General features: G+C 52.4%; 1 protein-coding gene across 3 annotated transcripts in view; it reads right to left on the bottom strand.

The window, feature by feature from the left end:
* Window positions 1-3,113: 3,113 nt before the first annotated feature.
* Window positions 3,114-22,089, bottom strand: part of SMOX (spermine oxidase) — a 37,656-nt gene continuing 18,680 nt past the window's right edge. For 2 of the 3 annotated variants that reach the window (XM_045295499.1, XM_004697856.4), the window contains 6 exons: window positions 14,870-15,103; window positions 13,048-13,274; window positions 8,857-9,030; window positions 7,920-8,679; window positions 6,184-6,344; window positions 3,114-3,571 (listed from right to left, as the gene is read on the bottom strand). In XM_045295499.1, coding sequence (XP_045151434.1) covers window positions 3,434-3,571; window positions 6,184-6,344; window positions 7,920-8,679; window positions 8,857-9,030; window positions 13,048-13,274; window positions 14,870-15,077 — 1,668 coding nt within the window. In that variant the 5' untranslated portion in view covers window positions 15,078-15,103 and the 3' untranslated portion in view covers window positions 3,114-3,433. Of the gene's footprint in view, window positions 3,572-4,002; window positions 4,093-6,183; window positions 6,345-7,919; window positions 8,680-8,856; window positions 9,031-13,047; window positions 13,275-14,869; window positions 15,104-22,089 lie in introns of all 3 variants that reach the window. The other variant, XM_004697855.3, reaches the window with a different exon arrangement.

Raw genomic sequence — 22,089 nt, 5'->3', positions numbered from 1 at the left:
AGGGGGAAAAATGAGGAGCTGATGTCAGGGGCTTAAGTGGAGAGCAAATGTTTTGAGAATGGTGAGGGCAACAAATGTACAAATGTGCTTGACACCATTGATGTATGGGTGGATTGTGATGAGTTGTATGAGCCCCCAATAAAATGATTAAGAAGAAGAAGAAGAATGGTCCCTGGGCGGGTGTGGAGCTGGATTCTCCCTCCCCCTTGCAGAGCCAGAGGAAGGCACTTGTGGCCCGCATGCCATTTTTGAACCATGTCAACATAAGGCCAACCCTCATCACCAGGCGGCTGGAGCATCAGCAGAACCTTCCTCCCTTCTCTGCTCTGGGACGGCGACGGCGTCTCCACTGCCAGGAGGAAATTAGCTGCACAAACACAACCAGAGGAGGCCCTGGGTGGTGCCAGCAGTTGCTCGGCTGCCAACTGACTGCTTGGGGGTTTGAGTCCACCCTGCAGAGCCTCAGAAGACAAGTGGGGAGATCTGTTCCCAAGAAGTCAGCCAACGAAACCCTTCAGGGGCAGCTATACTCTGAGATGCACGGGGCTCAACTCAACTGCGGCTGCCTTGGTTGGCTTTCTCGTTTTCGCACAGGATCTGTTGCCTGTTTTGGGTTGGAGGGAAGAGGAAGAGAAGTTCATACTCTTGCAAACTTTTTTTCCCATTGGGTTACAGCCTTACAGACAGGAACACACTCACATTTTCCACGGATGCCTTTTTTATCAACGTACACACCCACCCAAACACCACCCAGACCAAGATCTGGGTCACTTCTACGACCTTGTGCCCCCTCCCAGGCCCTGCTCACCTCCCTTCACTTCTAAGGCCACACACGACATTAGTTTTGTGGGTTCCTGAACCGTGTACAAAGGGACTCACACAGTGTGAGGAAGCGGGCACTCAGGCCCGCCTTCTTTCCCTGTCCACAACGTGTCTGAGGTTCACTCGCCTTGTTTAAGCCGGCTTGCTTCCTCTCACCACTACACAGGACAGAGGTCAGAGAACCTCTTCTGCCAAAGGCCATGCAGGTGTTCATTCCATCACTCACAGGCTGTCCTGGCTAAACATTCTGCTACCTCACCCCGAAAGTGATGGCAGGACCTGCTTCTCTTGGGGGAGGCGTGTGACGTTCGCAGGGATTGATGCTTTCCTGGGCCCTCGATGGCCCGCAGGCTGGATGCTCCCCACCCAGGTCGTAGAGGCCATCCCCAGCATCGACTTTAATAATAATAGCCCACTTTAATATGTGGGTTAACCCGAAAGGTCATATTATTGAGCCCCACTAAAGAATGGAGCCCTGGTCTCTCTCTCTCTCTCTCTCTCTCTCTCTCTCTCTCTCTCTCACACTCTCACACACACACACACACACACACACACACACACACACAGTCTCAGCGTCATTAACCACCTGCAGGTCCTCAACCAGTTACCGTACTCCTTTGAGGTTTCCCTTCCCAGGGACACATCCCACCCAGCATCAGCCTGTGTGGACATGCAAGTCAAACTGTGAGCATTTAGGACCAATGACCAGCAGGCAGCCCAGGGGCCGTGGGCACTCAGGCACCGGTCTCTGCTCCCTCCCTCTTACCTAACCAAAGCCAGGTCCCAACTTCTGTACCCTTGTCAATGCTGCTAGGTGGAGATCTCTAAGATAAACCAGGGAACTTCAGAAAGCAGGTGGAGATTTTCCATTATCTTTTCATTGCATGTTTCCACGAACTCTCTTAAGGCCTTTCCTGATATTACCTGATGCACTCACACAAAAGCAGGGCAGGCTGCTTACTTTGTCCCCTTGTGCATAGAGAACAGGTGGGGCATCCGTTTATACTGGCTGGGCGCTCAGAGAGGACCAAGACGCTAATGGAGGCTGGGGTTGTTGGGGAGTGGCTACTAGGGGCGGGGTGGGAACATATGGCACAGTGTGCCCTTTTGTAGCGTTAGGGCTTGGACCCGGGAGACAGATCCTGGCTTCAAACTTTCCTTCTATGCTTACGTTGATCATTTTTTTTTTTAAATTGAGAGTTTTGTAATTCAGAATCCTTCCAACAGATGGGTGCCGGCAGTTGGATCTGAGTCAGGGTAACCACGGAGAAGACTTCTGCACCCTACCTGCTCACCTCCTCTGTGCCCCCCACCAGCAAGGCACACCTGTCGTGTGTGTGCAGAGCAGGGAGGGGACGTGTGTGGGTGCATCTAGGTGGTAGGCGCACTCCCTAAGCATCTGGGGTGGCATTTGGTCATACTAAGGGCAATGCCCTAAATGTCTGGGAAGGCCTAGACCAGGAGCCTCCCCCTCTTCTCCATGCCCTGCCCCCAGCCGTCCTGTCTACCACCAGGCAACTACAGTGAGGAATGGCGGTCTGTGCTTTGAGTTTCTCTGTGCGTGTGTGCAGGTGTGCCTTCACATCCACACACGTACGTGTGCCTGGGAGGGAGGGAGTACATGTGGGTGCAAGGACGTGTGTGTAGAGATGGGGGTGTGGATACAGGTTTGCGTGTGTCTATCTGTGGGGGAGGGTGTCCAGGTAGGGGTGTGTATATGTGTACAAAGGTGCCTATGCAAATGTGTGGCTATACTCAGCATGAACGAGAACAGATTGCCCCTTCAAGGCAGGCAGGCCGGCCCGTGGGATTCAACAAGTGGGTGCCACTCAGGACTATCACTCTGCCCAAAAGAGCAGCCAAGTCCCCCCACCTTCCCAAAAGACAGTAGCACGGGCCAGACCCAGTGCCCCACAACCAGGGCACATGGGTGATGAATGAACACACCGAGTGTGGCAGGGTGCCCCCTCCCCTGACCCTCACTGCCCTCCACACTGCCTTTCTAGTCAGGCTTGGAGAAGCCAAGGAAAGGCTGGTGGGTAGACCAGGACGACCGGAAGGAGCTGGGGTATGTCAGGGAAGGACCCTTATCCCCAAAGAGCTCTCAGCAGGGAGTCAAACAGCCCTGTCCTGGGGTCTGGAGACACCCCTTGTAAGAACTGAAGGCACCTTCCCTCAGGGAGCCAGCCCAGTCACAGTTCCCCCTGCTGTCCCCTCACTCAAAATGGGGTGTCTGGCTCTAAAAAAGAAAACACAGGAGCAGAGGACGCCTGAATAGAGCAGCTGAGGAGCACGGGAAAGGCAAGCCTCTTTTTATTATCTTAAAATGCAAATTATTGAAGGCACTTACAATAACGAGGCAGGAGGGGTAAGACTATAGGAGGGTGTGGGTCAGAGGAAGAGGTAAGTCAAGGGGCCCTAGCCTTGCCAGGCCCAGAAGGAAAAGCTACAGGCCAGGTCTGGAGCTAGTCAGGACATCTAGCTCTACAGAAGAGAAAACTCCATCCTACCGAGGGTTAGGAGATCAGGAGCACATGGCAGCAAAGGGCACGGGCTAGCGGTCACGAGTTAGTGGTTCTTGAAGGAACACGCTTGGCAGTGAGGAAGGCCCTCAGTTCCCCTGCTGGAAGAGGTCTCGGTACATCTCGATGAGGCGGGCAGCCTCCCGCTGGCCAGAGAGTAGAGCACCATGGGTTGTGGAGTAGTACTTGCGGTGGGTAGCCTCCCCCGAGAACAGCACCTGCATGGGCTAGTGGCAGAAGCGGGAGTAAGGGTGGAGGAGCAGCAGCTGCCATCTGCCCAAAGCCCCATTCCATACTATAAGTCGGAGAGGAGAAAGCAAGTGCCTGAGATGCAGGTACTGCTGCTTTCAGAGGACGAGGCGCTGCCCATGCCACCTTCCCCTGCTTCTTTCCCAAACATCGAGGCCTGTGAGCACTCTGCCCTGAGGCGGTTTGGAGTGCTGCCTCTGCACTCTCAAAGGCACATCGTGCCTCTTACGTAAGAACTCAGACAAGTGCTTTAACTTCCCTGGGCCTTGAGTTTTCTCAACCACAAAATGGGTTTATATCACCTATTTTTGCAGGCGGCTGCAAGGGTTAAGTGACATAATGTGTCTAAAGCACTTAGAGCCCGGAAGAACAAAAGCACTCGATAAAGTGAGGTGGGAATTTAACAAACCTTTGTGGAGCCCCTATTATGGTCCTGGGACTGTTCTGGGCACTTGGAAGATAAAAGGTGACCGGGCTGCTGCTTTGAGGAGCTTCCATGCTGTATGCAGACACGAAACCCAATTACTACACAGCATCATGTGTGCTGGCATGGGTGTTAGGGTGAGGTGTGGAGGTCAGAAAAGAGGCCGACTGAGAGGCAGGTTGTATAAAGTTTCCCAGAGGTCACAGTGTTCAGACTGCTTCTGGGAGGGTACTGGGTGACTAGGCAGGCAGAGAGCATGAGGGAAAAGTTGCGATTCACTGGAGCAGGCTCACTCTGGGAAATGGAAAGCATTTTGGTACAGACAAAACTCAACCTGGAGGGAGCAGGTGTCTCCGCGGGGTTGGGATGAAGTACAAGTTCTTGCATTCCAACCTGAACTTTATCCCAGAGCCTCTCAACATGGCTGGACATCACTGGGGGAGCCTGACACAAGGCCATGTTGAATTCAGCAGGTCTGGGTTGGGGCCTGAGCTCCTCCATTTCTAACAAGCTGCCCAGAGATGCTGCCACTGCGGGTCCATGGACTTTGGGTAATAAGGCTTCACCCCCTGAGCCAGGAGCTCACCACAGCTGTACTGATTCTGCCCTCCACCCATCCTCCTCCTCCTCCTCCTAAAAAACCTGGAGCTGTGAACTGGGTTCCCTGCCACCCAGGAGAAACAGCCTATCCCAGATTCTCTAGCATGTAGATATAGTCAGATGACAGCTCTGGCCAATGAGCTGTTGGTGCACCTATGGGTAAGGACACCTGGCTGGGCGCCAAGGACTCCCCTCTTTTGCTTGTCGGCCTTTCCTCCTCCTTCCAGCCTAGGATGCAGGAGCAATGGCTACCGTCTCAACAGCCATGCTAGGCTGCAAGGTGAGCCGAAAGATGGCAGAGCCATGTGCTAATCAGCCAAGCTCCTGAGCCCTGTCCCCAGCTTTCCTCGGCGTGAGAAAAGTAACTCTCCGTCTTGTCTTGTCTAAGCCATTGTTCCTTTCAAGTGGTGGTTGTTCTATGCACTGCTCCTACCCAGTACAGGTGACAAGGTAAGCTTTGCTCTTTGGGGAGGATGGTTATGGCAGTGGGGAAGATCCTTTCTGGGGGCCTCCGTGCAGATTTTTAAGCATTGGCCCTTTCCTCCCCTGCCCCCCACCCACTCCACCCACCACACAGCTGGGCTGGCATGAATCCTGGTGGTTGATGGACATCTTCACTGATTAAACCAAAGAACTGTGTTAAACACCATTCTCCCTGTGATTTGAATATTGATTATCGGCTGGAACCCCAGGGAGGTGGCTAATGTGCTCAGCTGCTAAGGTTTGAGTCCATCCAGAGGTGACCTGTGGCACAGACCTGGTGATGGGACTGCAAAAACGCAGCATCCTATGGGGCACGGTTCTACCATGCCTGGGCTCACTGCAAGTCATTTTCCTAATACTGTACGCTTGACGGAAACGCCTCGTAGGAGGGAAAAAGACATGTAACGACTTCTCTGAGACTGACTGCTATTTTTCTCTCAGTGTCTCAAACTCAAACTCACCCCCATCAAGTTGACTCCAACTGATGGCTACCCTATGGGACAAAGTGAATCTGCCCCGGAAGTTTTCTGAGACTGCGAATCTTTCTCCCAGGGAGCAACTGGTGGGCTTGAACCACGGATCTTGCAGCTAGCAGCTCAGTGCATCTAGTTGTTAATAATCTGAGGGAGGGTCATTCCCAGTGAAAGACACTGGGAAACTTCCTTCCATAGAATCGGTACACCGACACAACTTTCCACAATGACGGGCAGGTTCTATAGCTCTCGCCCGGCGGCCACCGACAGCACATGGCTCGTGCAACTGAGAGCCTACGATCCCAGCGGATTTACGCTCCATGCAAATTAGGAAAGTGAAGTTGACAGCTCCGTAGCTAATGGCTGCCAGATTAGCCCAGCGTCGGCTGGGTCAACTTTGCTAACCTCAAGAGGCTGAGGTCTCAGTGTGAGCCCATCTTTGCTTCCAGATGTTGAGCGCTCGGCTGCTTCTTGCTTTCTCTTTCAGTAGAGAAGCTGTCCTCCCCCACTCACCCCTTGGTGAACACAACCCCACCCCTCACCCTGGACCAAGTGTCCCTAGGAAGTACCCACACCGTGCCCTCGAGCCGTCCAGCACCCCCACACTCACCGCAGCCTTGGAGCTCTCTGTGTACGGCAGGGGCTTGGCCAGCTTCTCCACATCGGCCCCACTTGAGCCCACCTGTGTGTATGAATAGGAGCCTCGGAAGTGGGGGTTGCTCCCCCAGGCCGAGCGCAGGATTCGCCGAGGTTTAGGAATATTAGGGTTCCCTGTTGGGGAGTCAGAAGAACCAAGGGAGGGGAGAATAAGCAAGGCTGCATATCCATGACATCACTAAGCGGGCAGCCCAGCCCAGTCCCAGGGCTTCTGGAGGGCCAGGCTGCTATGGGATAGGGCTGGGGGGGGGGGCACAGAGGATGGAAGAGGGCACATAGGGAGGACAGGGTTCTAGTTGAGCACCCATTCCCTGCCTCCCTGAGCTCTCCAGAGAACTCCCCATGTTTCTGGGGCTTCCTTTTCTCCAGTTTTAAAAATCATCACAGATAATAATGGTTCCCTTTCTAACTTCAGGGGTTCTTGTGAAATCTTTAAGGAATACCCAAAGCAACCTTGCCTTGCAAGTCAATTCTGCCTCACAATGATCCTATAAGGAGAATTAGAACCGCTCCATAGGATTTCCGAAGCGCTTACATCTTTACAGAGGCCGGCAGCTCCATCTTTCTCCCTTGGAGTAGCAAGTGGATTTGAACCAACTTTGCACTTAGCAGCCCAATCCTTAACCCACTACACTACCCGAGCTTATGGATACTACTCTACTCATGAACTTATGGATGGAAAATGCTCACCTTAAATAAGTTGAACAGTAAGAAACAAACCCACCCCTTAGCAAGACGTTGATGTCTGGGCTTTTACCACCAGGCTCTGGAATAAACATGACACCTAGCTCTTTGAAAGCTTCATGCTGAATGGATGCCAGGTGGGGCCACTTCTGGTGACCACCACGCCAATCAGTGTGCAGACAGCCTGGAGTGCGTGAGGAGAGCTAAGAGGAAACCCAGAGTCCCTAAAGAGCCCTGTTGAAGTCGTGGGTTACACGCTGGGCTGCTAACTGCTCCCTGGGAGAAACATGTGGCCGGCCGCACCTGTAAAGATTTCCAGTCTTGGGAACTCTAGCAGGGTCGCTGGGAGTGGGAGTCAACTTGATGGCAGTGGTCTGGGTGTTTGCTCAGGTCAGTGTTTCCCACAGCGGCCAATACCGGAGGAGAATGACCAGCAGGTGCCTAACATGTTCTCCCTGATTACAGGCTACAGGGCAAGAAAACTTAATAGGGGGGAGCTGAGTCAATTCTCCCCCCCTTGAAAAGGGAGTGGTGGGCCAAATAAGTTTGGGAACCTAGGGCTTAGGTAGTGCAAAGAGTTAGTTACTAGCCCTCAGCTCCTAACAGAGAGATTGGTGGTTCAAATCCATTCACAGGCACCTTGGAAGAGAGGCCTGGAGAGCAGTTAAAAAACCTCTGGAGCACTGTTCTGTTCTGACAGACAGGAGATTGCAACAGCCACTGGTTTTTACCAGAGAGTGGGAGTCCCTGGCTGGAGCAAATGTGACCCCACTCGGCTCCTAACCACTAGCCAGGAGGTCTGAGTCGGCCCTGAGGGATCTTGGAAGGAAGGCCTGGTGATGGATTCCGGAAAGATTAGTCACTGAGACCCCACTGCACACAGTTGGACACACATGGATGGGGTGGCCATCCATGGTTGGAATCGCTAGACGTCAACTGGTTTTCCCCGCACACGGAGGCAGCCCGTGGAAGGGTGGAGAAGGTGAGGGTGGCGGGGGCACCCACCTGTGAACTGACGCAGCATCTCCGTGCAGATCTCGGCCACAGCCTCATCGTCACACTTCTCCATGACAAGGGCCTCCTCCCCGCAGATCCAGCCGCTCAGCACGTGGCCGTAGCGCTCGGGCGGGTAGAGGACGTCGAAGCCGCAGATCTTGCGGTACCAGTGCTCAGGCGGGTAGGTCAAGGTGCGGCTCTCCGCCTCATCCTCCCACACAAACTGTAGGCTGTTGCACTCGGGGCCCCAGAAGGGCTCCTCGAATTCCAGAAAGATCTTGTCGGTGGTGCTGATGCCCAGGCGGTGGATGGCAGCCACTTTCTCGGCGGGCAGGCCTGGCCGGAAGAAACTCGAGTACTGCCTCTTGAGCACGCCCAGTGACATGGTGACGATCACGTGGTCCGCCGGGACCACCTCACAGTCTTCGCACTCCACCAGCACAGGCCACTGCTCGTCCTCACCCCGCCCGTCCTCCCGGGGCTCCTCTCCTCGCTGCTGGCCCTCCCCGGGGTCATGATTGTGGTCACCCTCCCTCCGGGGCTCGATCTCGGGGCCACGGGGGCGGGCCGAAGCCTGGTCCCAGTGAACACAGCGGACGGGCTTCCCCAGCTGGATGACATGGGCGGGGATGCCCCGGGTCAGCAGCTCCACCACCCGCATGAAACCCGAGGGGATGATGTGGTGCGCGCCAGGAATCTCGGTCCACTCCCCGAAGGCGCTCAGGGACACTTCGTCCATGCTGTGCGAACTGCTCTCACAGCTCTCCACCTGCAGGCAGAGCCAGAGGGGGCTGTGGTGAACCCCAGAGCAGGGGGTTGGTGGGGTGAGGGGGGGGGGGAGGCAGCATGGAGCAACAAAAAGCCCCTACCCACCCCCACCCTAACCCAGACTCCGGGGTGCTAGTTTTCCTCCACTTGTCTCCCGCCCATCAGCAGCAAGATCTACCTTCAGGTACTGCTGGATCATGGCAAGCTTCAGGCGCTTGGTGGCCTCTGAGTCGTCTGGGTCATCCCGGATGCGGTTGCGCACCTCCTCCCGGGTGAACACCCCCACGCTGTTCTGACTCTCAGCATTGACTGGTTTACCTCGCTGGAAGAACTCCTGGGTCAGGTTATAGACCTGCCAGAGAGACCCGGGGTGCTGAAAACCCATGCCACCCCACCCCACCCACAGTCATCACTCAGCTGAATAGCATCATCAACCAGAGTGGGGTCACCGCACTGTCCACAGGAGGACGACTGGAATGTCCAAAGTTTGGTTATATGTAGATTTACCACAACCAGGGGTGGGGGGTAGGGGGTTGCTATCTCTCAGTTGTGCTGTGCCCCCACTGTACTGAGGGGCACTGACAAGGTCAAGTTTCCTATGGGCCTCCAGGAAGGCCAGCTGGGCCTGTGAGGGAGGGGAGTTGGGCCCTGTGGCTCAGACCAGGGTGCAATGCCAGGTGCCCATCCAGTGTCTGCCTCCTGCCCCAGGGTGGCCCCCAGGGCCCTGTGGGAGCCTGGGTGTGCACATACTTCCCTTGCCCAAGACCCAACAGTGCACACGCTTCCCCTGCCACTCCTACCAGCATGTCTGCTTGATTCCTTCCCCCTAAGGACTGTAGGATGCTGTGGTCAGGCCACTGCTATTCCTTCTGAGGGACTGGCAGTGTTGCTCTTTGGCCGAACATCTGTGGCTGTGACTGAATCCCTGGTGTGGGTCCCTTTGCAGAGCAAGTGTGGATTCCATAAGCACACATCCAGGAAACAATGTCCGTTCTGTACCCCAGCCCTGCCATCGACTGGGGGCCACCGAGTGACAAAGGCCCAGCCTACTGAGTTCCACATCCACCCCCACTCCATGCCATTCCACTCAAGGAAAAGGCCTCCACATGAGCTAGAAACATGAATTAAACATGTCTCTGAAGGAGAAAAATGAGTCAAATTGTTCGTTTCCCCTCCCTTATAGTCACAAAACGTTAGGCATTTGGCCTTAACTGGGGTTCCCATCAAATTCCTCAACCAGAACCACTGCCAAAGAACTGGACCTTCAAGTTGCTTCCTCCACCCCACAGCCCCGTTCCCAAGTGTTGTTTTCTGCCTGCTCCCCCACCCTGTGGGTGATAAGTAACATGGTAGCCAGTCCTTGGCTTACATTGACTGAAGGCCAAAATGCCCCACTGAAGAGTAACAAATGTCTTCCCACAGCATGATTCAATTTTGGGGCCAACCACTAGTAAGCCTTAACTGAACGTGGGTTTGTCATAAACACATAGTCCTTCGGTCTTGCGTTAGCTGACATCTTCACAAGGTGGTCAAAGGGAAACAGGACAGGTCTGTTAAACGGCTCATTGTGATGGCGCCAATCCTCATCAAGCACTTTTTATTGAGATTTCACTTAATCCCCTCACCCCTGTGAACTTGGGACGACTACATCTGCTTTACAGGTAAGAAAGGTGAAGCTGAAGCAAGCTCAATAACTAGCTCACTTACACCGCCGATAAATGGCAGAATTGGGATGTGAATCAAGGCAGCCTTAGAAAATGTACAGCCAGAAAACTCCTTCCTTACAAGAGGGGGTTGTGAGACTTTGGCTTGCTTTCTTTGGACATTAGGAAAGACCAGTCCCAGACAGGGACACCGCGGGTGGTAAAGCACAGGATCGGCATAAGTGAGGGAGACCCTCAGTGTGATGGACTGATACCATCGCCCCAACACTGGGCTCAAACATGCCAGTGGGCTTCCCTATGGTGCCACCAGGACCAAGCACCAAGCACCTGTTCTCAAAAAGGTCTCCCTCCCAGAGTTGGGAGTCGATTCAGTAGCAACTAACGACAGTCTTGTGCTGGAGATCCAGCTCTGTGGGACACTGCTGAACAACCTACTTAACAAATATAATATATTCAAAAGCTATCAGCTCATTATAAAGCCACTCTCAGGCATTGCTTCTGTGTTTTGAATCCATTCCTTTAGTATTGGCCTCTTGCACCAGTAAAGAGTCAAACAAGAAAATCTGTCTCTTCACATCATGGATCATTATTATTGTTATTAACATGGAAATAGTTCAGTCTCCTCTTCCTTCTGATCTAAAGCTTCGCAATCCAGTTTGATGATCAATGTTATATGCCTCCGTTGATCCTGGCTCACACTCTTGGCTTTTAAAATTCAAAGCCACCAATGAAAATTGATGTATTTTTAAAGATGATCTACTTTTAAAGACATCTAAGAAAATAAGTCATGGACTCTCTGACAGTCCTTCACAAGAGCCAGCCTTACCTGAACTAACCTGAGAATCAGAATGTGACATCCCACAAAAGGCCAACTTGGGGAAATAGCAGGTCATGTCTTCCCATGAAAAATTCAGTCTCTTGTCTCTGAGTAGCCCTGGGTCAGTGAGAGCACAGAACGCCAATGGACTGTGTACACAATATACCTTGTGGTCGCAAACACACAAGACACCAGGAAAGTGTGGGTACATGTGGTAGATCTCAAGTTCAGTGCTGTCCTCTGTTGTGCATGGGATACACCAAAGCAAATGTTCTTTCTCCTTTTCCATGGCCAACACATGAAGAAACTTCACAATACAAGGGGGTACACCTCCCCAAAACAGAATTTTTTTTCTTTTCTCCCCCCCACCCCCAAAACTGTGTAAAAATGTTTTACAATGCAACCGAATCACCTTCAAAGTACTCTCCATTACACTTAATGCGTTTGTCAAATCTGCCAATTCCTTTCTTGGAAACATTTTTCAAACTCATCTGTTTGGAGGGCTGACAGCACTTCCCTTGTTTTTTTCTTCGCCTCTTCTACATCATCAAATCGCTGTCCTTTCATGTCCCTCTTCATTCGTATAAACAAAAGGAAGTCGAATGGAGCAAGGTCAGGTGAGTAAGTTGCATGGGACCAGAGAGGCATGCTGTTTTTTGCCAAAAACTGGCACACTGTGATGGCTGCCATGAGCAGGTGCATTGTCGTGGGGGCAAAACCAGTCCCCTATCTGCCACAAATCAGGCCTTTTTTGTCTCACAGTTATACAATCTTTTCAGAACCTCTAAATAGAAAGCTTGATTAACAGTCTGACCTGGTGGAACGAACTCCAAATGCATTGTCCCTGTCACCTCAAAAAACAATTGAGCATTGGTTTTGGGGGGGGTACCCCCTGGTAGGTGCTTGTTGACCAGTTTACTGACCTAGCATGAAAGGTCATTATATTAAAAATAACAAGCTATCAGAAGGTAGAGCCTACACATGTTACCTTGCTTGTTCAGTGAAGTTCACAGTTCACACTGAAAGATATTAAAATATTTTTAAGAATTTTTAAAAAACTGAATAAGACAAAGATGTGTGCCATTACCAGATCTATCTAACACTGTACTGCAGATACTAGCCAAAGCAATAAAGCAAAAAAAATAAATAGTCTAAACCTGTGCTAACACAGTATGCACTGGAAACATGTAACAATTTAAATTGAAATTAGTTAAAATTAAATATTTGGTGCCTCCATCTCACTAGTTACATGTCAAGTGTTTAATAGACACACGAGGCTAAAACGATTATATTGGATAGTACAGGTCTAGAACATCTCCATCATTGTAGAAAATCCTATTGGACAAAGCTGGTCTGAGAATCAGAAAGGAAAGAGATAAAACTCATTATTTGTATAGGGCTATATTGACAAATGTCTAAAACATTACTAGAACATCAATTTTCTAAACGATTTACTATTAATCATGTATTATTAAAACTTAAATAGTTTAGCTAGGTAGCTAAAGTCAATATGTAAATGCCAATTATATTCTACATATTAGAAAATAATGTTTCATTTGCAAGAGTATCCAAATACACACACACTTACCACTACTGTCCCTACCCAAGCACCTAGTGATATAGCAAACAAAAGATGTTTAAGGCCTTTGCAGAGAAATATTTAATCATGTGTATCAGTGATCTCTTGGCTAGTACTTCTATATTCATCATCTTCATTTTATTCTCAAATTGACTCGCATCATCTTCATTTTATCCTCAAAGGTCCCACAAAGCAAGATATCGCCAGGATCACAGAAGACTCCAGTAGGATCGCCTGACTCCCCCAACCCTGTCAGGGTACTTCCAGTTCCCAACACCCTCGTGCCCAGGTGCCCAGCTCACACCTTACCTCGTTGTATAAATCGCTGAATTCCTCAACCACGTCCTTGGGGATCCTGCGGCCGCGGTTGGTAAGGTAACAGGCCACCCCATTCTTGGAGTAGAGGCTGATGCGGCCCACACTGCGCTCCCCATCAGTTGTCTCTTCCAGGAGCCCGTTGGCTTCTGCTAGATGATAGATGGGATTCCCGTGGGAGCCATGGATCCAGGTGGCTCCCAGCTCAAAAGTGGCGTGTCCTGGTGGTGACAACAACAGGTCCTTAGAGGGGCAAGAACTTCAGAGAGGGCCAGAATAATGCCTCGCTCTCTTTTTTCCAGAAAGATCCTTCCACCCTCCACAACAGGGCAGAAAAAGAAGACTAGGTATGTTTTCTGAAAGTCAACCAGATTTCCATGAAAAGCTCCCAGGAGAAGCCACGTGTGGCACAAGGGTCTCACTTTATACCTTATACAACTGGAGAGACATGCCCAGCCAACAGCCAGCCCCCAGACACAGAGGTAGAGGAACCCTGGTTACCTGTTAGACTAGGATCCACATGGGCAGCAATGTGAAACCAGCAGCTCCGAGAAAGAAAGATGAATCTTTCTACTCCCATAAATGGTTACAGTCTTAGAAACCCACAGGAAGGTCACTATGCACAGCATCAACTTGGTGGCAGTGAGTTTGGGGTTTTTTGAGACCCAGACGTAAGGCCATCCTAGACAAAGCAGTCCCAGACTAGTCGCCAAAGGAAAGCAGCTGTATAGGTGAGCATCAGATAGAAAAGCAAAAAAGAAGAATGCCTAGTTTCTGGGGGAGGTCGTACTGCTGTCTGTATTGTAGATCAGACAGCAATTGCGACATAACAGATCATCCCCGACACATAGTGGATTGCAACACCATGGCTTTATTTGCTTGTAATTCTGTATCAGCAACTAGTTGCTTTTCTATCTGATGCCAGGCCCTGATGGTCTCATCATGATCACACATGAAGGCCCCTTCCCTGAGGCTCCCAACCAGCTCTTATAGGGTCTTGCAGGTACCTGGGGCATTCCCCTCCCCCACCCCACTGGCTCCCAAGTGCCAGACACACACCTGTATGTGCTGGGAGAAAATGAACGCAACATCACATACCCTTTCCAGGAAATGCACTAGAGGAAGACATTGAATGTGATTGGAGTTCCTGCAAACACAGTACCCCTGTGTCTATAAGCTCTGCTTGTCCTAAGCCTGACCAGCTCCATGACCAGATTCCTCATCCCTCCCGTGGGCACTGCATCTGGCTGGCCCCACTGCCCAGTATGGGAACAGACCCAGGGGCACACTCCAGGTCAATATGTGCTCCACTGTGTCATTTCACGTTCTCCTTCCCACTCAGCCTCTCAGTGGCCAAATGCCCCCTAGCTGAGAAGTCTAGACCTCCCGCTACATTTCAGGTAACTTCCCCACCTGGCCCACCTTCATCCCTATCCAATGCTTTCTGTTCAGCCTTCATCACTGTGCAGCCTCTGCCCCGATATTCCCCAGGCCTGCACAGCACATACAAGGAGGACCCAAGCCCCACCACCTCCACTGAGCTCAGCTCCTACCACCAAGGGCTAGTACTCAGTCCTGATCTACTAATTCTCACTCAGAACTTAATGACTGATAGAAATGTGCAGATTTTCCCTTCGGGTGAAATAGAAACAGACACACCTGGTGCCAAGAGAGTCCCCTCCCACCTAAACAGTGCGAGCACAGGGAAGGGCTAAAAGAATGGGACTTCGGGATCCCCAGGGGCCAGGAGCTGAGAGTCAGGAGTGATGGCTGACCGCATGAGACAATGCTTAGGCTGGACCGGGGGGACGCTCACCAAGTTTCACGCTCTGCACACGTCCTCCGATGCGGCTGGAAGCCTCGAGTACAGTGACATCCGTGAAGCCCTGCTCCAGAAGCGCTTTGGTCGCTGCTAGGCCAGCCAAGCCAGCGCCGATCACCACCACGCGAGGCTGTCCCCTTCTCCACAGGCCACGACTGAGAGGGTCATTCGCACTGTCGCCACTGGATTCACAACTTTGCATACCGTCCGCACTCGCCCTCTAGGAACCTGTGGGCAGCAGGGGAGGGGCACTGAATGCTGAGGGGGTGCCCACCTCATTGGCCCCATTGGATGGATGGTCAGGGCTCCCATCACAAAGAGGGGCCTCAATCCTACCTCCCAAAGTCCTGGACAAGAGCCATCTGTGAAGGGAGTGGGAAGGTTGGAGGGATGGGGAAAACGGGGGGAGGAGACAAAAGGTAAGAAGAACACATTTGGATACCCACCAGCAGGCAGGACAGCCGGGAACTCCCCTTGTGCCCCTGAAACCCATCAATGCCACCCCAAACCTGCTAGACACTGCCTCTGTGTTGGCTGTGGATCCCAAGACTAAGAAATTAGCAGGTCAGAGAGGGGGTGACAAACAAATCCAGAGGTTATGGCCCTGGTGCTGCTCCACCTCAATCCACTCAGCCTGGCGCAGCAGCAGCAGGCCAGCTTACACCCAACCCAGATGCTCACAAGCAGCCCCAGGCCACCCCATGGGTGCCCACACAGGTCCCACAATGCTCACACACGGCACTGGATGCTCTGCCACTCCCTCCCTGCCCGGCTCTTCCCTGGCACTCTCGCTTCCTTGCCACTTCTTCTCCTCTGGCTTTCTGTTGGACTTTCACAGCCGCATGCTGGCCGCACTTTGGTGGGCAGGACATGTTCCATCCTCCTCCCAGAAAGTGCCACGAGGCTGGTGCCAGATGAGCCTCTGCTATTCCGGGTAAGTCTCTGGATGCTTTCTCTGACCACCCAGCCCCTCCGTCACCACAAAGTAGCAAGGAGCCAAGGACAGTCGGCCGTGAGGACCCGTGGTACCAGAGACCAGACATCAAATTGACAGTTACATTAAGCCAGCTTGCTCAGAGACGCCAGGCTAGGGGAGCTGGCCAGGGAGTCAGAACCTACTCTTTTCTCCCCAGAGTGGCCATGAGGGTTTGAGGTGTCTGGGGATCATCCTGGGGGTGGTGGGAGTGGGGGCGGTTCACTCAGCCCTGAGCCTGTCCCTGCTCCTTCCTGGACAAGAAGTTTAGATCCCGGTGGCCTTTGCTGAAGTTTCAATGGCATGGCAAAAGCTGCAGTGTCTTTCCAGCCAGTACCTAACAGCAGGGGAGCTGCTTTGGGTGGAAGGTGGCTGTCAGCAGTGGTCAGGGGTGTATACAAAGCTGTCACCCACATCTAATTAAAGCTGAACATAACCTTGCCCGGGACAGAGCAATCCCATTCCTATGAACTCAAGAGAAGTAAGACATATCCCACCAAGTAGACATGTTAGAGAACGTTCACAGCCACATCCGGTTTGCAGAAGGCTGTGGATGACAGCAGAAGATCCAGATCCATTTGCAGGGCCCCACATGGAGTAAGCCTCTGGTGACTCTCCTCGGCCCACAGCCGAGGGATGTGAACAGCCTTGTTATCAGACAGACAGCACTGTTAAGTCGATTACAGCAGATGCACTTATTAAACCCAACACCTTATTGTTTGATCTCCCTCTTGACCCATTTTAAAGTTGTTTCAGGTTTTAGTGTTTCCTGCTTTCTTTTCGTGTGAGGTTTTTCTATGTTTTACCTAGTTGTTGTTGGTTTGTTGTTTGTTTACTGTGTATGGTTTTGTATGATTGTGTTTTGTTTTGTGTGTTTTTTTGTCTATGAAATCCAGGACAGGTAGATCTACAGAGACTGTAATTGGATGGGGGTGTGGTAAAGGAGGATGGTGGAAAATGAGGAGCCAATAACAATGAGTATGAGCCAAAAATGTTCTGGAATTTATTGTGGTGATGACTGCACAAATCTTCTCAATATGATTGAATGATTATATGATATGTGAAGTATATGTCAATAAAACTATTTTTAAAAAAAGGATGTTCACAGCAGTTTTGTTCATGATAGCCCAAACTGGAAACAACCATAATGTCCATCAACATGAGGATCAACAAATAGGGTATGCTATAGGTAGCAAATACACATGTAATGTATGTGTGTGTGTGTGTGTACACAGTGGATTTAAATATATATATATATACACACACATATACATTTAACTCCACTGCCATTGAATCAATTCCAACTCACAGTGACCCTGTGTAGGGTTCCAAAACTGCAAATATTTAGTGAATCAGAGCTTCAACTTGTTCGCAGAGTATGGACTGGTGGGTTCGAACCACCAGCCTTAGCAGCCCAGTGCCATCAGGGCTCCTTATTTACATAAGGCTCTTCAACAACAAGAAGGACTGGTGCACTCTGACGATATGATATTGAGCAAAAGAAGCCCGGTCTGTACGGCTCCATTTACATGGCGTTCTTAAGAGGACACAAAACAAGTCCTTGATGATAGAGGCCGAAAGAGAAGTTAAACTCTCTGAAGAGTCGGGAGGGAACATTCTAGGGGATGGAGAATGTTCCCTATCTTGATCTGCGGGGTGGTTACCCAGCTGTTCCTAGAGATGAAGATTTGCTGAGCTGTATGTCGTTAAGATCTGTGCGATTTACAGGATTCTGTGTAAGTTACACTTCTGTAAAATGATGGCATCCGTCTTGCCTACTTTTCATGCGCGTGGGGAGAAAAGGAAGGCAGCATGTGACCGGCCAACGTTCAACTTCCTTCCCCACAAATGGAAGTCTGATCCTGGAACACGCCCCCCCCCCACCCCACCCCCCAAGGCCTCACCTTGATCTGCTCCCTCTGTCACCGTCTTATTTTCAAAAGTCGACAAGCGGTTCCCTTGCACCTCCCACCTGCAACACCTGGGCTAGTTTCTGGCGCTGCCAAGGGCAAGAATAAGGGCCCTGGAGTCCCACCCCTCAAAACCAAGCAAACCAAACTCACAGCCCCGGAGTCTATTCGGACCCACAGTGCCCCGACCGCAGGGCAGGGTAACCGGCTCCCTGGCGTCTCAGAAGCAGTTAGTACCCCAACTCCGGGTCTGGTGGGTGAGAATTGCCAACCTTCTGGCTAGCAGCCTAGTGTTTAACCCGCTGGGCCACCAGGGCTTCTCTAGGGCTGCTGACACCCCCACCGCTGGGCCCAGGGCGCAGGTCGGGCGGCTGCACCGCGAGTTCGAGCTCCCTCAGGGGCAGAAGCTCCGCGTTCAGAGCGGGCACTCCCCGTTCAGGGGTAAGAGCTCCCCGTGGAGGACAGGCTCAGGGCTCCCTGCACCGTCAGGTCCGGGGCCCAGAGGCCACGCGGGGGAAGGCTCAGGCCCTGCCTCCTCCCACAGGGCGTTCTGCACCGTGCCGGGCCTCCCTCCCAGATGCCCGGTGCCTGGCCTCCTGGGAAGGTGGGGGTCAAGCCTCTCCGCCCTGGCTCCTCGCCGTCCCCCCTCCCCAGGTTCTCCTTCCGGTGGACTAAATGCAGAGGTGAGGATGTGGTGCCTACACAGGTGGCTGGAGAAGGGAGCAGAGGGCTGCGACAAGGCCCCCTCCAGCCGTCTGGGCCCCCGCCCCCGGATGCGTCCGGCGGGTGCTGAGTCAGGTTTGTAACACGGGCGGGCGTGCTTGGGGGGACCCTGGGCCAACTGCGCTGACGCCACCACTGCCGGGCACCCTGTGATCGACCGACCGACTGCAGACAGACAGCGACGTGGCAGCTCCTGCCCCACCCCCACGTCCACAACTGCGGTGGGAGGGGGGGCGCACGTGCGCTGCTCTGTCAACAGGCTGATGCCCTGGCGTCAACCCCACCCCAGAGCCCTGCCCTAAAATGACCTCTTATATACACTGCGGTTATATACACTCCCAAACTTCACTGGGAGAACCCCTTCTCTAAAAGCTCCCTAGGGCACAGGGTGTCACTGGATGAAACTGGGAGCCCAGCTGCTCCCCCAGAATCCCCATCACACAACTCCCAGGACCCTACCTCTGAAAACCCAGGCAGGGGCTGTCTGAGAAGCCAGTGCAGGGACAAGAATGCTGGAATGCCAACCCTGTGGGAGGGTCCCCTGAACTTCCTGGCTGCCTGGAACCCCAGTATTCTTCCAGCTGGTCCTCACTCCAGGACAGCAACAGTTAAACAGGGCCCTCTGTGGATGTCACAAGACTCAGTGTTTTCCAAAACCTCCTGAGTGATAATAAATGGTAAAGCTAAATTTACAACAGAAAAGTGGATGAAGGGAGACAGCGGTAGGTGTAAGGCATGGGGGAGTGGGGGGATTTACAAATCATCAAGGGTTCATGGGGAAGGGACAGTGGGGAAAGGGGGGAAAAGGGGGGAAATGAGGAGCTGATATTAAGGGCTCAAGTAGAAAATGTTTTGAACATGATTATGGCAACGTGTTACAAATGTGCTTGACATAATGGATGGATGGATGGATGGATTGTGATAAGATCTGTAAGAACCCCCAATAAAATGATTCATAAATATATATATAAAAAGCTAAATTTGGGGACAGAGTTCAGGCGTGGCTTGTGGCAGACACAGGCAGGTGAGGTGGCTTGTGTCTAGGACAAACACAGGAAGGACCCCCAACTTCTAATGCAATGGTCTCAAAGACCCAGGGCACATGCAGCCGTGGACACACAGAGATGCAGCAGATAAGCAAGGGTAGCATCAGGCACCTGTACCCCTTATCTTCAGTGGGGCTACAGCTAACCGCAGTGTGTCCCTGCACTGGCATTGTCCAGATGGGCCCTGTCGACCCCTGGTGTCCCCAAGAAGCTAGAGAAGTCCCCATGGCCCACCAAGAACAGAGAGAGAGGCATCTGCCCTCAGCCCCCATCTCAGCCCAGGTTGGTGGGGGTGGGGGGGTGAGAGAACCACCTCCAGGACCAAGCTACTGTGGGCTAGGGGTCAGCTACATGCTGAAGTGGATTTGCTGACACTGCTATCTCCAGGTGCATCTCTGGTGGTAGAGTGGTTGCGCTGCGATCCGCATGGTCAACAGTTCGAAACCACCTGCAGCTCTGTTGGAGAAAGACTAGGCTTTCTACTCCCGTAAATAGTAACAGTCTCAGAAACCCACAGGGGGTCGCTATGAGTCAGTATTGATTAATGGCAGAGTGAAGAATCTGGGGGTGGGGGTAGGGAGTGGATGAAGAGAGGGGCGATGAAGGTGGTAGCAACTTGGTTTCTGTTGGTGTGTGGCATCTTTTACTTTCCCTTTAGGATTATTTGATTTTTTATTAAATTTTTTTTAATGAGAAAACACTGATGGAGGAAGAAGAAATACTTGGCTCTCCTCAGGGCCTGCCTGTCCTTCTCTTGCCTTGGAAAAGAAAGAAATAACATCCGCTCCTTGATCTGTATGCACAGGAAAAACAGAACACCCTGTACTTTTTGAGCAGATAAAGGAGAGAAGAAAGTGCTGGCTCAGCCAGGCAGGGGCGGGCGCTGAGGGCAGCAGACACTTGTCTTCTTGGCAAAATGGGAGGGGGGGTCTGGGGCTCCCTGCCCAGTGCCAGTGCCTGTGCCAGGGCCCATTTGCTCCTGCCTCCCATGTCCCCTAGCAGGTCATGCCTGGTAGCATCAGGAAATCAGGCCAGCAGCATGAGTGGCCCCCACACCCAGATTCAAAATGCTCCACACACCACTGCTCCCCACTTCCTTGGCCTGCAGACCACTACTCCCCCTGCTGCCCAGAGCCAGTGCTGCCCTGATGGAGCCTGCCAAGAAGTCAAAACGGAAGGAGGAACTCAGCAGGGGAAGGAAAGACACAGGGAGGGAAGATGGGGCCCTGGCCCACACGGTGGCTGCCAATGATGGTCAGCTGAGGGCTGGCAGAGGGCACGAACAGGCAAGCTTTGTGTTGGCCGGCACCTTGGCACTCTGCCCGCCACCACCAATTTCATTTCATCACCTGCAGAGATTTACGCCAACAAGTATCCTTCTAATTACCAAATTCTGGCAACACGATCTATTTCTGGTGTTCCAAGATCTGACTCTGCTGACCTCCTGGAAATGCCAGAACAGAAACACCGCACACCTTCTGTGCTTTCCCCATCGTGCGTAAAAGCTGCTGGAGCACTAAGTACTCCCACAGCTCCAAGGCATTCTCAATGGAAGACCAAGCCAACCCCACAGCCCGAAGCACTGTCACCCCTAACCTTAGCTTCTCCACTGGGACTCACACAGAGTGCTGCTCAGCTTGCCCCGGTCTCAACCTGCCCTCTCAAAGACAAGCATGACCTGGTCTCTCATGGGCCAGGGAAGGAAACCCAACAATCCACTGGGCGTCTGTGTGGTAGACATGAGCGAGTTCCCAGTTCATCAACCCTCAGGACCCCGCTGACCCCCTCTGGCTTCAATTTTCACAACCGCTCTCGTCCCCGAGCACATGCAGACTCCAACTCCACCCAACTGTGGGGTCTGCAGGCCACACGGCACTGTTCCTCCTCACGTCTAGGTCCCAGGTTCTCAGCACAGCGCACACTGGTCCTTCATTGTGTGACTGTGTGTAGCTCGGGTCACCAGCAAGGCCCGCTCCCGTGGGTCCTGAGCAACAGACACCTTGGAACGGGGGTTCCTTGCACTGGTTCTTTTCCTCAAAACGTAGGCATCTCACATAGAAAATCCTCTTTCCTATGACCCGGGCTGCAGCCCAAATCACTGAGGAGGACCAACATTCCAGGCTAGCCGGGTGATAGGCTGGTGCTCTTCACAGAGTGGGCCCCCAAAGCCAGTGAGGGAACCACAGAAGGGTCAACGGCCCATTGCGGTTGGGGTGCCTTTCCTCCAGAGCCCTGGGGTCCTCACCCAGAAATCTGTGGGGCTTTCCCCTCCCCAACAATGGCCCCACTTCCGCACTCCAGGAGATGCATGTGGACCATAACAGAGCTCGACTCCACGGGGTTTTCAATGACATGTCTCCAGAATTACATTGCCAAGCTTGTCTTCCAAGAAGCCTCTGTGTGGACTTGAACCTCCAACCTTCTGGTAAGTCACCAAATATGTAAACACTACCACAGCAGCCAAGCTCCACAGAACCCCATACCCTTCCAGGCCACAGCCTTCCTTCCCAAGTGACAAAACCCCCCTCAACTCGGGCTCCTCTCTGAATACAAGCTAATCCC

The sequence above is a fragment of the Echinops telfairi genome, unplaced genomic scaffold (genome assembly GCF_000313985.2).
Source record: "Echinops telfairi isolate 266 unplaced genomic scaffold, ASM31398v2 ScPeMD7_5592;HRSCAF=6446, whole genome shotgun sequence".
Classification (NCBI taxonomy): Eukaryota; Metazoa; Chordata; class Mammalia; order Afrosoricida; family Tenrecidae; genus Echinops; species Echinops telfairi.
This window is presented reverse-complemented; position numbering and strand designations above follow the sequence as displayed.